The sequence below is a fragment of the Aquarana catesbeiana genome, linkage group LG06, assembly GCF_042186555.1.
Source record: "Aquarana catesbeiana isolate 2022-GZ linkage group LG06, ASM4218655v1, whole genome shotgun sequence".
Lineage (NCBI taxonomy): Eukaryota > Metazoa > Chordata > Amphibia > Anura > Ranidae > Aquarana > Aquarana catesbeiana.
In genome coordinates this window covers 152,034,756-152,052,128 of record NC_133329.1, presented here as the reverse complement: position 1 = coordinate 152,052,128, position 17,373 = coordinate 152,034,756, and the positions used below count along the sequence as shown (strand labels likewise).

Sequence of the window (17,373 nt, the reverse complement as noted above, 5' to 3'; positions counted from 1 at the left end):
CATCAGCCTCCAGGCAGTTGTGATTTACTCCGCCATCAGGTTCAAGAGGTAAACCTCAGGGTTAACCCCAGGGACAGAAGAAGTCCTGGGGGAGGAAACCCGCAAGACAGAACGCTAAAGCCTCTTTATGAAGGGGCGCCCCCGCTCGCTCGAGTGGGGGGGAAGACTTCTGCAGTTCTCAAAGGTCAGGACAGATGGGTGGTCTCCACAATAGCTCTAGGTTACAAACTAGAGTTCTGAGAATTCCCATCTCCTCGTTTCCTCAGGTCAAATGTCCCCAAAGATCCAGAGAAAAAGAAATCCCTCTTTTTAGCATTAGACCTACTTTTGTCACAAAAGTGATCATGGTGGTCCCCGTGGATGCGCAGCGGTCATGGTTTTATTGAAACCTTTTCATGGTACCAAAACCAAATGGGGATGTCAGACCCATTCTTGATCTCAAAGATCTAAACCGGTTCCTGAAGATTCGCTCTTTTCTCATGGAATCAATCCAATCGGTAGTCCCCATCCTACAAGGGGGAGCGCTTCTGGCATCAATCAGCATCAAGGATGCATACCTGCATTTACCTATTTTCCCCGCTCACCAGAAGCATCTGCATTTCATAGTAGAAAAACGTAATTTTCAGTTTGTAGCCTTGCCTTTCGGTCTAGCTACTGCACCTCGGGTGTTTACAAAACTTCTGGCCCTTCCTCTGGCCAGATTAAGAACTCAAGGTATAACAATAATAGCATTCCTGGACGAACTGCTCTTATTAGACCGGTCGGTAGTCCTCCTGGACCAAAGAGTAGTCACCACAGTCAATTGCCTGAAATACCTAGGTTGGGTCATCAACCTAGAGAAATCTTCTTTAAAGAAGATTAGAGTACTTGGGTCTGGTCATAGATACAGCCCAGAAGAAGGGGTTTTTACCCCATGCAAAGATCAGCGCCATAAAGGAGCTGGTCCAGGGGGTCAGGGCAAAGAAGGGTCCTTCTATTTGCCTTTGTATGAGGTTGTTGGGGAAAATGGTGGCTTCATTTGAAGCAGTTCCCTATGCTCAGTTTCATTCGAGACTGCTGCAAAACGGTATCCTATCTGCCTGGAAGAAGAAGAAGATTCAGGCACTAGATTTTCCAAGATTTTTTTTTTTATTATTTTTCTGGCGCAAAATGCGCCAGAGCCTCAGTTGGTGGAGGATATCCGAGAATCTGCAGAAGGGGAAATCCTTCTTACTGGGCAGTTCTGGAAGAATGTCTGTCCAAGGGAAATGGTCCAGAACCGAGAACACCTTGCCCATCAACATTCTAGAAATTCGGGCAACGCATCTAGCCCTAAGGGCCTGGACATTCAGGTTGCAGAATTCTCCTGTCGGGATACAATCTGACAATGCCACAGCAGTGGCTTATATCCATCACCAAGGGGGCACCCGAAGTCAGGCAGCCCAGGGAGAGGTAAACCATTTCCTAACCTGGGCAGAAAAACATGCATGTCAGCAATCTTCATTCCAGGGGTAGAGAACTGGCGGGCAGACTACTTAAGTCGCCAGCAGTTGTTCCCGGGGGGATGGTCCCTTCACCCCGACATCTTCCTGGCTATATGCCAAAGATGGGGGATCCTGAATGTAGATCTGTTTGCGTCCAGGTTCAACAACAAAGTCGACAACTTTGTGTCAAGAACAAGGGATCCACTTGCATGCGGAACAGATGCGTTGGTGACCCCGTGGGATCAGTTCTCACTGATTTATGCATTCCCTCCTATTCTGCTGCTACCTCGACTTCTTCACAGGATCAAGCGGGAAAGGAAGTCAGTAGTTCTTGTGGCCCAGAAGATCTTGGTGTACAGAAATTGTAAAGATGGTAGTAGGGGCCCCATGGCCCCTACCAACACGTCCAGACCTGCTATCGCAGGGACCAGTGTTCCATCCTACTTTACCAATGCTAAATTTAACGGTTTGGCCATTGAAACCCACAGTCTAAGGAATCGTGGGCTTTCAGGCTCAGTGATACCTACCTTGATTAATGCAAGCAAGCCAGCCTCCAGAGTAATTTTTTATAGAGTCTGGAAGGCATATGTTTGTTGGTGTGAATCCAGGGGTTGGCATCCTAGGAAGTATGTCATAGGTAGAATTCTTGCCTTTCTGCAAATGGTGCTAGAGATGAAACTGGCCTTGAGAACTATCAAGGGCCAGGTCTCAGCCTTATCAGTATTGTTTCAGCGTCCGCTTGCTTTGCATTTTATGATCCAAAGCTTTGTACGAGGGGTAACGCAGCTTAATCCACCGGTTAGGGCACCCCTGAACCCTTGGGGCTTGAATTTATTTCTGTCGGCATTACAGAAACAGCCGTTTGAGCCAATACGACATATTCCTTTGGTCCTTTTGACAAGGAAGCTAGTTTTTCTGGTAGCCATTTCTTCTGCAAGAAGGGTATCAGAGTTGGCGGCTCTTTCTTGTAAAGAGCCATATTTAATCGTTCACAAGGATAGAGTAGTATTGCGTCCTCATCCTAGCTTTCTGCCCAAGGTGGTTTCAGGTTTTTACCTAAACCAGGATATTGTTTTACCTTCATTTTTTCCAGAACCCTGTTCTAAGGAAGAAAGTCACTACACTCTTTGGATGTAGTGAGAACAGTCAAGATCTATTTGAAGGCGACTGCTCAGATTCGAAAAACAGATGTTTTGTTCATGTTGCTTGAGGGTCCTAGGAAAAGACAGGCAGCATCAAAATCCACTATTGCCCAAATGGTTTTGGCAGGTAATTATTCAAGCTTATGGCTTGAAGAAGGTTCCACCTTTTCAGGTCAAAGTGCACTTCACCAGGGCTGTTAGTGCTTCGTGGGCAGTGCATCACCAGACTCCGTGGCTCAAATCTGCAAGGCCACAACCTGGTCTTCAGTCCATAAATTCACCAGATTCTATCAGGTGGATGTAAGACGGCATGAGGATATCGCCTTGGGGCGCAGTGTGCTGCAGGCAGCAGTGTAGGTCCTCAGGTCTGATTGCATTTACTTTTGTTTGTGTCCCCTCCCCTCAGGTGGCATTGCTCTGGGACATCCCATACAGTTATTACTATGGCTCTGTGTCCTGTGATGTATGATAAACAAAATATTTTTATAACCGCTTACCTGTAAAATCCTTTTCTTGGTTGTACATCACGGGACACAGAGGTCCCTCCCCTCTTTCTGGTTACACGTGTATTGCTTTGCTATAAAACTGAGGTACTCCCGGTAAGGGGAGAGGTTATATGGGGAGTTAAATTTCCTGTTTAGGGTGTGGCAGTGTCCATCACCTGAAGGTGCCATATAACCCATACAGTTATTACTGTGGCTCTGTGTCCCGTGATGTACTCCAAGAAAAGGATTTTACAGGTAATCCTATTTTTTGTGATTTGCACAAGCGCAATTTTTTTTTGCACACAGTTCATAAAGTTTTGTTTCCATGCCCACTGACATTGCTGCCACCCATCTTCACCTTCATTCACAGAGTTGCACACATCGTTCCTCCTGTAAGACTCCCATTGCAAAAATCGGCGTTCAAGAACATCAGAAAGATCCTGCTGCTGAAGCTGTCGCAGAAAGTGTTTTTTCTAGCTGTTACTTCAGCACACAGAATATCAGAACAGGGGGCATTTTCCTGCAAGCTTCTGTATTTATTGTTGTGTAAGGATAACGTTGTCCTGCATCCAAGGGACAAGGATTTTGTGCTTCCATCACTGTGCTCTAAATCAGTGCACCCTAAGGAAGTGGCCTTACTCTCAGGGTAAATGAATACCAGGGTTGGGTTTAGTAAGACGGGCTTCCTGTTAGTGGTTGCAGAGGGCCCATGCAAGGGCATAGGGACGATCTAAAATCTGGGCTGTGATTTTACCGCCCATATTGTTCCATCTATATCCAAATTTATATATCGTACATGAATTCATCTATCTAGTTAGGACTGACCATGGTATTAAGGTCATGCGGAACAGGTAATCAATGGATGTGTTTGTTCTGCATGAACCATATACCGCTGATCGATTTTGGTTAATTTTGTCTCGTCCTATACTCCTCCTCTTTCCATCCTTATACCTTGATTAATGTTTTTATTTTGGGGGTAGTTAAATATATATGTATTTACTCAGGTTTAATGGAGTATGGTAAACATATATTCATCTTTAACCATTGGGATATAAATGGGTTATAATGTTTTTAAATTTGTATGTTTTCTTTCTTCTATATACACATCTATATTTTTTTATACATACTTCATATGTACACATTTGTTCCTGTTTTTTCATAGCACATGAAATGCCTATATTGGTATATCCTCATCACTACCATTAATTTTATTTATGAATGGATATCCAAATATGTGCAAGTTTTTATGTCTGTTTGTTTTTTTTCTTTCTCGTTAATGTTTATGTGAATCACATGTGGCTAGAAAGAAGGCTGCAATTTAATGATCTGTATCACCTGTTGCTATATTGGATAGGTTTATATAAGGAGACCGACCAGGTTCACACTGGTGCGACAAATGCTCCGATATTGGGAGCTCATGTTGCATAACGTGTGAAAATCAATTTTTCCCTATGGGAGCCGTCTTATGTCGGTCTGACTTTGAAATTGCTCCCTGTACTACTTTGATCCTACTTCAGCCCATTGACTATCATTGAAGTCGGATCAAAGTCGGATCGCCGTCTTGCATGATCCGACTTTGGCATGCGACTTGTGCTCTGATGATCTTGAGGGGGAGCTCCACGCCAAATTTTAAATAAAAAACCAGCATGGGTTCCCCCTCCAAGAGCATACAAGGCCCTTCAGTCTGATATGGATTTTAAGGGGATCCCCCTACGCTGAAAAAACGTCGTGGGGGTCCCCCCAGAATCCATACCAGACCTTATCCGAGCACGCAGCCCGGCCGGTAAGGAAAGGGGGTGGGGATGAGCGAGCCCCTCCCCCTGAACCGTACCAGGCCGCATGCCCTCAACATGGTGGGGTGCTTTGGGGCAGGGGGGCGCACTGCGGCCCCCCACCCCAAAGCACCTTGTCCCCATGTTGATGAGGACAAGGGCCTCTTCCCGACAACCCTGGCCGTTGGTTGTCGGGGTCTGTGGGTGGGGGGCTTATCAGAATCCGGGAGCCCCCTTTAATAAAGGGGCCCCCCAGATCCTGGCCCCCCACCCTATGCGAATGAGTATGGGGTACATCGTACCCCTACCCATTCACCTGGGGGACCCTTGTGTCAATAAAAAAAACACACTTTTTAAGGTTTTTAAAGTAATTTATTAGGCAGCTCCGGGGGTCTCTTCCGACTTCGGGGGTCTCTTTCAACTTCTTCGCTCTCTCTGGCCACTTCGCGCGCTCCCGTTCTTCTCCCTTTCTCCGGTGCCTTCTGCCGGGCTCCTCCGCTATCTTCTGCTCTTTTGCCCGCTCTTTTGCTAGCGTTGGCCCGGTCTTCTCCATCGTCTTCTTCCCTCCGGTCTTCTTCCGATGTTGACACAACGATCTCTCCCACTGTAATGCCGTGTACACAGTGCGTGGTCACTGCGTGATGTCATCCGGTCAATTCGCCCCTTATGACGTCACCGTCCCATCATGCCCCCGGTGGTGATGTCATAAGGGGTGGATTAGTGATACAGTGGTAATAATACACAAAATATATATACACTTAGAGTGCTGCAATCCTCCGTGACAAAATAGTAATCAAATTAATAAACTGAAAAAGTTTAGTGATAAAGTAATGAAATGAATTCCTCGGTGTAAAAGCAATAATCAAAGGAAGCCACCTGAGTGTGGATAACCTGAGTGTGGATAGCCTGTTCACAGCGGTCCTACTATCAATCAATCCCTCACTCAGAGTCCTGCTGGCTTCTTTCAATTTTTTCTGTTCTTTCAGGGTTTCAGTGTGTAATGGTTCTCACATAAAAACAAGAGAAAAGCACATCGCAATGCTATTTGTGATAAATTCTCCAAAGGGTAGGTGCACAAGGCTCCTCAACCAGGGAGGAGCCTAGTGACGACATCTATGGTGCTTGTGCATACTAGATGCGGAGTGTGGAGATACTCGATACAAGCGTCTGATCATTGTATATACGCTGGTTGTTTATCAACAAATGTGAGTGCAATTACCTACCCTTTGGAGGTAGGATCACCAGCAGTTCCCTATGCCCAGTTCCATTCAAGACTATTGCAAAACAGTATCCTGTCTGCTTGGAACAAAACGATTTAAGCTTTAGACTTGCCAATACGGCTGTCCCCAAAGCCTCAGTTGGTAGTTACTTACTCAGAATCTGCGTAAAGGAAAATCCTTCAGACCAGTTATCTGGAAAGCGGTAGCAACAAATGCCAGCCTTTCAGGCTGGGAAGCAGTACTAGAAAAGACAACTGTCCAGGGACAGTGGTCAAGAGCCGAAAGAACCTTGCCCATCAGTATCCTAGAGAATTGGGCAGTGCGTCTGGCTCTAAAGGCCTGGACTTTCAGGTTATGGGATTGTCCTGTCAGAATCCAATCCGACTATGCCACAGCTGTGGCCTATATCAATCACCAAGTGGGCACCAAGAGGCTCTCAGCGCAGAGAGAGGTGAACCATATTCTAACTTGGGCAGAAAGGAATGTTCCGTGCCTATCGGCAGTCTTCATTCCAGGAGTAGAGAATTGCCAGACGGACTACTTGAGTCGCCAGCAGTTATTCCCAGGGGAATGATCTCTTCACCCCGACATATTTTGGGCTGTTTGCCAAAGATGGGGGACTCCGGACATAGATCTTCTAGCGTCCAGATTCAACATGAAGTTTGTCAATTTCCAGGACAAGGGATCCACTCACATGCGCAACAGATGCGTTGGTGACCCCGAGGGATCAGTTCTCAGTGATCTATGCATTCCCCCCCTATTCAGTTGCTGCCTCAACTTCTTTGCAGGATCAAGCTGGAAAGAAAGCTGGTAATTCTGGTGGCACCAGCATGGCCCAGAATGTCATGGTATGCAGAAATTGTAAAGATGGCAGTGGAGGGCCCATGGTCCCTCCCGCTACGGCCAGATCTGCTCTCACAGGGACCGATATTCCATCCTACCTTACGGTCTATAAATTTAAGGGTTTGGCTATGGAAACCCACATTCTGAAGAAACGTGGGCTTTCCGGGTCAGTTATCTCTACCCTGATTAATGCAAGGAAGCCAGCTTCAAGAACTATATATTATAGAGTCTGGTGGGCTTATGTTTCCTGGTGTGAATTCAAGGGTTGGCACCTTCGGATATATATCATAGGCAGAATTCTTGCCTTTCTACAATTAGGGGTAGAAATGAAATTGGCCTTGAGTACTATTAAAGGCCAAGTCTCAGCTTTATCGGTCTTATTTCAAAGCTACACATTCTTTAGTCCGGGGTTTTATGCAAGGGGTGATGTGGCTTAATCCGCCAGTCAAACCTCCCTTGAACCCTTGGGACTTGAACTTAGTTTTGTCTGTGTTACAAAAGCAGCCATTTGAACCGATAAAATATATTCCCCTAGTCCTTCTGACAATGCAGTTGGTATTTTTGGTTGCTATATCCTCAGCAAGGAGGGTTTTGGAATTGGCTGTTCTTTCTTGTAAAGACCCATATTTGATTTTTCATGAGGACAGGGTGGTGTTACGCCCTCGTCCAGACTTTTTGCCAAAAGTGGTTTCAGGTTTTCACCTGAGCCAAAATATTGTCCTGCCATCGTTTTTTCCAAAACTATGTTCCAGGAAAGAGAAGTCACTACATTGTTTTGATGTGGTGAGAGCAGTGAAAATCCAATTCTGACATTTCTCTCCTACATGTAAAAATCATCATTTTTTTGCTAGAAAATTAAATAGAACCCCCAAACATTATATATTTTTTTTTAGCAAAGACCCTAGAGAATACAATGGCGGTTGTTGCAACTTTTTATCTCATACAGTATTTGCGCAGGAATTTTTCGAACGCGTTTTTTTTGGGAAAAAAACAGTTTTGCGGTTTAAAAATAAACAAAACAGTAAAGTTAGCCCAATGTTTTTGCATTTTGTGAAAGATGAAGTTACGCCGAGTAAATAGATACCTAACATGTCACGCTTCAAAATTGCACACGCTCGTGGAATGGCGCCAATGTTCAGTACTTAAAAATTCCCATAGGCGACGCTTGAAATTTTTTTACTGGTTACATGTTTTGAGTTACAGAGAAGGTCTAGGGACAAAATGATTGCTCTCGCTCCAACGTTCGCGGCGATACCTCACATGTATGGTTTGAACACTGTTTTCATATGTGGGCGGGACTTACGTATGCGTTCGATTCTGCGTGCGAGCACACGGGGACAGCGGCGCTTTAAATTTTTTTTTTTTTTATTGTTAATTATATTTTATTTTTTTTATTTTGACACTTTTTTTGAAAAAAAAAAAAAACAATTGATCACTTTTATTCCTATTACAAGGAATGTAAACATCCCTTGTAATAGCAATATGACATGTCAGGTGCTCTTAATAGTGAGATATGGGGTCAATAAGACCCCGTATCTCACCACTAGGCTGGGAAGCCTGAAATAAAAAAATAAAATAAAACGATCACCGTTTCCCAGCCGAAGCGGCGCCATTTTTTTGAATGGAGAGTCCGGGCGTGACGTCATAACATCGCGCCCGGCCTCCGATGATCATAGACTCCGGCGACCATCTGGTCCGCTAGAAATCTCTATGATCTACATCCGGCGCCGGCGGATCCGCTCTTTGCCTCACCGATCGTAACGGTGAGTCGGAACAAGCATTGGAGGGCGGCGGGGGGGGTCGTCCCCTCTCGCCTCCCATAGGAACGATCAAGCGGTGGAATGGCCGCTATGATCGTTCCTATGGTTTAGAGATTCACCGGCTGAAACCGGCAATATCTGAATGATGTCTGTAACTACAGGCATCATTCAGATATACCCGCCCAAAGCCCAGGACGTCATATGACGGTGGGCGGGCGGGAAGTGGTTAAAGGCAACTGCTCAGATTCGTAAGACTGATGTCTTATTTATTCTGCCAGAGGGTCCTAAGAAAGGACAGGCAGCGTCGAAATCCACTGTCGCTAAGTGGATTCGGCAAGTTATAATTCAAACTTATAATTTAAGGGGTAAGATTCCCCCTTTTCAAGTTAAGGCGCACTCTACCAGGGTGGTTAGTGCGTCGTCATGGCCTCCATGGCTCAGATCTGTAAGGCCGCAACTTGGTCTTCAGTGCATACATTCACAAAATGTTATCAGGTGGATCCTGTATGAGGATATTGCCTTCGAGCGCAGTGTGGTGCAGGCAGCAGCATAGGTCCTCAAGTCTGGGGGTACCCTCGGGGTTGTGTCTCCCTCCCCTCAAGTAGCATTACTATGGGACGTCCCCTTAAGTAATTACTTAAGACTCTATGTCCCATGATGTACGATAACGAAAATAGGATTTTTAAAACCGCTTACCTGTAAAATCCTTTTCTTGGAGTACAACATGGGACACAGAGGTCCCTCCCCTCTTTTTGAGATTTAAGTATATTGCTTTGCTAAAAAAACTGAGGTGCTCCTGGAAGGAGGAGGGGTTATATAGGGAGTGAACTTCCTGGATTGGGTATACCAGTGTCCATCACCTGAAGGTGGCCTATAACCCATTAAGTAATTACTTAAGGCTCTGTGTTCCATGATGTACTCCAAGAAAAGGATTTTACAGGCAAGCTGTTATAAAAATCCTTTTTTCTCTTTTGTTCTATTATTTTAATGGTTGCAGTCCACCACTTTTCCTTCTTTAACCACATTTGAGCCCCGAAAGGATTTGCTCCCTTAATGACCAGGCCATTTTTTGCGATACAGCACTGCATCGCTTTAACTGACAATTGTGCGGTCGTGCGACGATGTACCAAAACAAAATTGACATCCTTTTTTTTTCCCACAAATAGAGCTTTCTTTTGGTAGTATTTGATCACCTCTGTGGTTTTTATTTTTTGTGCCATAAACAAAGAGTGACAATTCTGAAATAAAACATTTTTTTTTTTAAACTTTTTGCTATAATATTTATCCCAAAAAATGAATTAAAAAAACACATGTATTCATCAGTTTAGGCCAATATATGTATTCTTCTACATATTTTTGATAAAATCGCAATAAGCGTATATTGATTGGTTTGCGCAAAAGTTATCGTGTCTACAAGCTATGGGATAGATTTAGGGACTTTTAGCCCGACTGCGACATTGCGGCGGACAAATCTGACCCCAAAAACTTTTTGGGGACCAGTGACATTATTACATTGATCAGTGCTATAAAAATGCACTGATCACTGGGACATGACAGAGATCACTGAGAACAGAAGATCTGACATGACCCCTGTCAGAACAGTGGTTCCGCTTGTTTACACTGACAGACCCCATTCTGCCTTTGTACTAGGTGGTCGCGGGTCGCCGGCGGACGTCCGCTCGACCCGCGGGCATGCTCCAGCAGCCGTTGGCGCAGTGCTGCCAACCAGCTGCAGTAAATGTACGTGAGCTGGTCGGCAAGTGGTTAAGGGTGAAGGCCCCCGCCGCACACCTCTTGTGATGTCACATATCCCTGGAGACAGTGTTTCAATAAGGGGTGCATGCGCACTGTGAGATTCTACGCATACGTACACATTCCATGAGTCTCCTCCAAGTATTTTGGACCTGGCTAAGACCCGCAGTCTTCCCACACGTGTGTAACCCCCTGTGCATGCAAAATATTCTGCAGGTCTTGGACAGGTCCAGAATACTTGGAATCCTACAGTATGTATGTATGTACATGTGCAGTATCTCACTGCTCATGCATACCAGGAACTTTTATATAGCAAAAAATAAAAAACCCAGTGGCAATCAAATGCCACCAAAAGAAAGCTCTATTTGTGTGAAATAAAATGTATATAAATTTCATTTACGTACAGTGTTGCATGACGTTGCAATTGCCACTTAAAATAGCACAGTGCTGAATAGCAAACAATGGCCTGGTTATGAAGGGAGTCAAACCTTCCGGTTCTCAAGTGGTTAAAGTGCATGCATTGGGTGCTAAGTGGGGTTAATCTACATGACCTTAGTATGGGGATTGAGCACTGAGAATATAATGCATGAAGGGGATTTTACCTACAGTATGTGAGTCAGTATGTGCAGGTGGATGGGCACTGACGGGTAATTGCACACGAGCTGGGGCTGAGTGCTAAGGGATTAAGACTGGTATCTTGGGGACAGGTCACAGAGGAGTTAATGCACATAAAATGAATTTTCATCGCTGAGGGGTTGATACACAAAATGCTCTTGAAGCCAATCGCATACACTGCAGACAGATCACTGAGGGATTAATGCATATTGAGGTGGAAAAGTGAGGGGATAATGCTTCACCTGTGGGATATAGAAAAAAGACTAATATTTGTGTGCCCATGCCGGAGGAGGGATACAGAAGAATAACCTGTGTGTGTGTGCGCCCCGAAGGGGGGAGATAGGAGAAAGACGTGTGTGTGTATCCTGAAGGCGGAAGACCGGAGAAAGACCTATGTGTGGAGGATGTAGGATCTTACTGGGTAGATGGGAGTAGTCTCTATAACAATAGTAGTTATAAAGGATAAGTAAAAAATTGGTCCATCATCCAGAAACTTGGAGATAAAGAGGTCGGATGCTTGGTCTATCTCGGTACAGTATAAAGGAGTAAATTCATATATGTAGGAAATTAATTGCTATAAAAGTTTATTACTACAAAATGACTAACCTAATGAATAATCAAATACAGATTAAAAGAATGGTAACAATCCATGTGTATCACCAAGATAATGATCCTGAAGCGGGGAAGATCACAGTGGGATAGTTGATCACGGATAGTATCTCAACTAGTTTTGCGGTCTAAAGCTGCTTCGTCAGGAGGATATCTGTAATTTGATTGACAAGTGATCAATAACAATACTTGATCCCCTGCTTGGGGATCATTATCTTGGTGATACACATGGATTGTTACCATGCTTTTAATCTGTATTTGATTATACATTATGTGTTATTAATTTTGTAATAATAAACTTTTGTATCAATTAATTTCCAACATTATTGTTTACATATCTGAATTTACTCCTTTATACTGTACCAATATAGTCCAATTGCCCCTGTTCCTTAAGGAGGCTTGGTTGGAGACCAAACGTCCGACCTCTTTATCTGTAAGGATCTTACTGGGAAAGAGGCTGATTTGCACAATGTCAAAGTAAAAGTAGAGCTAAAAAAATGATATTTTTGGAGGTAATCTGATTACATTACAATACTGTATATTCTTGCATTACATTATGCTGTATAAACGATTGTTTCCTTTAAAATAAATTTGCTCACTGTTTGTAATCGGGTAGAATTTGCTTATGTTGATTTGAGTATTTATTTAATTGTTTGTCTTCTTCCTGCACACTGCTTGAAGAAACAGATGGATCTTCTTTGCATAGTTTAAAATAGTTTAATGGACAAATAAATGCATATCTGAAGAGCTATGAACCTCTCCAACTGTATGAAATACCACCCATGTACACTTGCTATGCGGTATCAACTGTCAGGAAGTACCGTATTGGCGTATAACACGAGCCGGCGTATAACACGCAACCAAGTTTAGGAGGGAATTTTAGGGAAAAAAAAACTTTTAGGAGGGAAATTTAAGGAAACTTACATTTAAATGCCCATCAATGCAGAATGATCAGTGACCATCTGCAGCCTTGCCCATCATTGCAGAATGATCAGTGTCCATCTGCAGCCTTGCCCAAGTGTCCATCTGCAGCCTTGCCCAGTGTCATTTGCAACATGATCGTTTAAAATTACCGCCGCCGAGATAGAGCCGGATATCCTGTGTACTTGGCTCCTTTTGGCATGTCTCGCAGTCCCACCCCCTGACCCGGCTCCTACGATGGACATAACACAAGTCCAATGGCGGGGCTGGGCGTGACTGCGAGTGGAACCGAGCCTAGCTGAGTACACAGTACACTTAGCTCGGTCTATTTCAGCGGCGCTTGGTCCCTCCTTCCTCTCAGAGGCAGCAGGGATCGGCGTATAACACACACCGATTTTACCCTGATTTTAAGGGGAAAAAAGTGCGTGTTATACGCCGATAAATGCGGTATTTTTTGGGGGGCAGGGGAACTCTTAATTTTTTAATCTTAATTTAAACCTTTTAGTGTTTTTTTTTTTTTGTTTTTGTTTTTTTACTGTCGTGCGTTCATTGACTGACACCGGTTCCTGTTTTTGACAATCGAGTTTATAGTGCCACCTGCAGGAGATGGACAGTCAGAAAAGAATCTCAGCACCACCTATGGGCAGTCCTAACTGGTATAGAGAAGAACACAGGTATTTTATGGGCAAAGGATGAAGACCAGATAAAGGAGTAACAGGCGTATATAAAAGAACTATGCCCCTGTCTTGGGGCGTGCACCCTCTGACCTCTCTGCCCTCATAAGCAGGTGGTTCAGGCTTATACCATTAAGGATGTAAACCTGATTCATGAAATTCGACCTAAGCACATATATCTGTAGTGTTTTCTTATCTATCGCCAAAGCCCTGAGTCCCGTGTCTTTTTGGTCGTTCTGCTGCTCTGTTCTTTTGTTATCAGCATGGTAACTTCTGACAACTGAGATTGTCGGGGGGGGGGGGATTTGCTTTAAATAGATTAGCAGAGAGCTAGTCTATTCACAGCACAGCTCTGCACATTCCTTCCTTTGCATTGGGGGGGGGGGGGGGGGGGCAAGAATCCACACCCAGTGCTGAACAGGAAGAAAAAAATCTCTAACACAATGTTCACTTTCCAAAGAATATAGCAATCTGAAGAGAGCAGATGTACATGTAAAACTTATGTAGGAAGATTTGTTTCATCTGTGTATCATCTGAGGCTGTTCACTTCACTGGGTATAATGTAAGGGTTTACATCCACTTTAAGGGCTGGGTTTCTCCCTTTTACAAAGTAGATGTTCTTGCATCTTTGGATGCTTGTTTGGGCTGCAAAGTGTTGCAGGTGTCTATTTGAGATTTCTGTTCCCTTGTGGGGGGTATTTTTTTTTTTTTGATCGGGTTTGCCTGTTTGAGCTATTGTTGGACTGTTTTGGCTCCAGTTTCCCACCCCTCAACTTTTGGCACTGCTTTGGGACATCCCTGTTTTTAAGAATAAGAAGCTTCCAATGAGCGAAAAAAAAAAAAACAGAGTTCATTAACGGACACAACATTTGCCCATCTTTGTTTTTTTTTTCTATGTACTGCTCTATTACTACCTGGTTTGTCTATAGCAGGGGTCTCCAAACTATGGTCTTCCAGTTGTTCAGGAACTACAATTCCCATCATGTCTAGTCATGTATGTGAATGTCAGAGTTTTACAATGCCTCATGGAACGTGTAGTTCAGCAACAGCTGGAATGGCTGTAGTTTGGAGATCCCTGGTCTTTAGCATAGAGGGGGTTTTTACCAGCTAGGTCTGCCCATAGGCGTTGCTGAGTATCTTTTCTGCTAGTATTCTACTCCTGTAGGTGGCGCTATAAACCCTATGGTCAAGAATAAGAAGCTGTGTTCATCAATAAACTCAGAAAGGGATTTTACAGTGAGTAAAAAAAAAATCCTGATGTGTACAGTTTTTGATTGTATGGGGAGGGTTGGAACCTCTGTCAGTATTTTTTTTTTCTCAACCCTAATACAGAGACTTTAGTTCACTTTCTGTACCTTTTTGATGGCAGTAAAAAAGCTGTACCCACTCTGTCGAAAAAAATTAGGATGTATTTTTACTTTAAATACTGCAAACTGTTTAGCGTGGTAGCCTCATCTCCAAAGCATTGAAATAAATCTTTGAGTACTTTTATAGAGCTTAACCCATGATTTTTTGTATTCTTAGACCCACCTACCTCCCATGGGGCTGTCAATGTCTCACAGTAAAAAAATGAACAAACAAGACAAGCTGAGGAAGCAAGCTAAGCCCCTGTATCTAAAATCGTACGATGGGATCTCCTAGTGCCTACCAGAAGGAAGGGGGCGGGGGGCGGCAGCAATCAGACTACCGTCCTTTTCTGTAGCCCTAATCTTGTATACCTATTATACAAGCCAGACAAATAGAAGTGCAAGATCTCAATACTGGGACTGCAAAAGTGAGCATGAACTACTGTGTGCTGATTTAGTGTATTTGTTCAATTGTTTGTCGTCTTTCTGCACATTGCCTGTAGAGAACAAATTAACAATGTGCACAATGTGTTGAGATGCCCTGCCGTGCATTGTAATTAGATACTGCATTTTAATGCAATGCACTCCAAATTACCTGCATGGAACAGGGCACGTAAAGTTAGTTTTCTCTGTCTTAGCACTGTACTTGCATTTATCTGATCAACACAACTAGTATAAAGTCCATAGGGCAGTTCATACACTGTTACTGCAATAAAATTCACCTTAGTGTGATGCGCAGCAACACGTTATGTGTGCTGGTGCAGTGAGTTGCCACTCAGCTTCAATGGCACCCCTGTGCACCCTCTCATGGATGTCTGTTGCACTGCTATTGTGTTTCTGTGCTTACTGCATGCTCTTAGCATAGAGACTGAGCTGTCAAAGATAGCTCCTGGTATCTGGTAATGGTAATGGTAATGGTCAGAAGCTGGCAGCTTGAGCTCCTGATCAGCCAATCACAGTGGTCACATGATCAGGCAGCCTGTCCCACCCCCTGGGTGTGGAGACCTACTTAAAGTGATGCTGGGGGCAAAAATGTTTTATACTGTATGCTAATGTTTTAGAATCCTTGTTGCTATGTGCAATTCTGTATCTACATGGAGGCAGCCATATGCAGGCTTCCTATAGTGGCTAATATACAAATCTCTGTATTTTATAAAATATGAACATGGAAGGGCAAAAATGTACAAATGGGAAAGTCATAATAACATCATGTTACTGTAAGCGCTGCAGTTATATATTTCTTATTTGTGTTCAATATATATGTATATATTCATCCTTTAAACAAATGCCTTTTGTGAAATGTATATGAATAAACTGAATCTATTTATGTAACTCTTCTGCTGATTGCTGTAGTATTTAGTGATACGTTATTTGAAATAACTGCTCTTGTCAGGATAGACTTTCAGTGCATACATGGCGAAACTGAACAGGTGGTAAGGGTTCTAATGAAGGCAGATCATACAGAAGAAAGTTTATGCAGGTTTGAAAGGATAATATGGCTATAACTTTTTTCTACTATGTCAAATTATCTGGATTAAAGTCAAATTTCTTATATAGAACTGTATTTCATATCTAAAAACTAAACTGTTTTTTTTTTAGGTGTGACTGGAGTTGTCCTTTAAATACTAAAGTTATAACCATTAACTGTGGTAATCTGCTGTCAGTGCAGTTTTACTTTTAGCAGCTAGAAGTTATATTGCCTAGAGCAAAAAGCAATGTCGGGATGTGCTTTCTCTAATTGCCACCTCTGCTCCATGTAGTGTGGTTTCCAGTTTATTTTGATTGAGAGTAGTTTCCTGTCCACTTTTGAACAAGTAGAAGCCAGATAATTTGTCTTCATAGATGTCCCTGAACACAACCCAGAATTTACTTACACCAGCAAAAGTGCCTCTTGCAAGACTCTGTAGTTATATCAATGGAAACACATTTTCTTAAAGCGACAGCACCTGGAGAGAGCGTAGATCTACACAACTTTCCAGGAAACACTGCAAATAATTCCTTTTAAGGCAGCCCCCTTCCACCATGGCCTCAGTTGTAGTGTTTCCTCCGCCACGGTAGAAGGTCTGCGAGGAACTGTGGGTGGGCTGCACTCTTTCCAGGCAGAGGTCCTGTGTGTGGGTGCATCGCTCACCTTAACTTTTTCTTATTGGACTTTGTGGTCCTCTGGGCCATCCCAGCATCCCCCCAGACGGGTGGGGGACACTCTGGAGCTCCCCCCTTCTTCCCCGCTCGGCGAGAGCTTGGGACGGCCGGGAGAGTCTACCCCCTTCCTGGAGCATGGAGCCAGGGTCTCCGTTTGTTCTGGGTCTGGATGTTAGGTGATGTCATTTCCGGAAGGGGTGGAATGGCTTCCGGTTATGGCCTGTGGAGGAAGGCAGGGGCGGGCCCTGGCTGGCGTAGACTTCCGGTCCTCGCAGTGGCGAGGAGACAGAGTTTTTTTAAAAAAACTGACAGAGCGGCTACTCCTGCTGCAGTATGGAGTCGGCGGAGCAAGCAGCGATGGCGGGAACAGGAGCCACAAACGCCAGCCCAGCCCAGGTAAGCTGGGGCAGAGGCCCCAGATCCTTTTACCTTGGGGCTTTTCTTTTTCCCTCCACCTTCCCCTGGTGACTGTAGCTTGGGTAAGGGGGAGCCTGTTCCATGTCTCTTCGGTTACCTCTTGAGGGGACATGGTTTAGATGGTCTCTCTCTCTCTCTCCCCCCCCTCCTCTTTTTTTTCGGGGGGTTCTGGTTTGTGGGGGGAGGGGAGGTGAGGGATAATGTTTTGGTCC

The 17,373-nt window shown here is 44.1% G+C and overlaps 1 protein-coding gene across 2 annotated transcripts in view; it reads left to right on the top strand.

The window, feature by feature from the left end:
* Positions 1-15,934, top strand: part of LYRM1 (LYR motif containing 1) — a 73,079-nt gene extending 57,145 nt beyond the window's left edge. For both annotated transcript variants that reach the window (XM_073591061.1, XM_073591062.1), the window contains exon 4: positions 14,781-15,934. In XM_073591061.1, coding sequence (XP_073447162.1) covers positions 14,781-14,897 — 117 coding nt within the window. In that variant the 3' untranslated portion in view covers positions 14,898-15,934. The remainder of the gene's footprint in view (positions 1-14,780) is intronic.
* Positions 15,935-17,373: the final 1,439 nt, after the last annotated feature.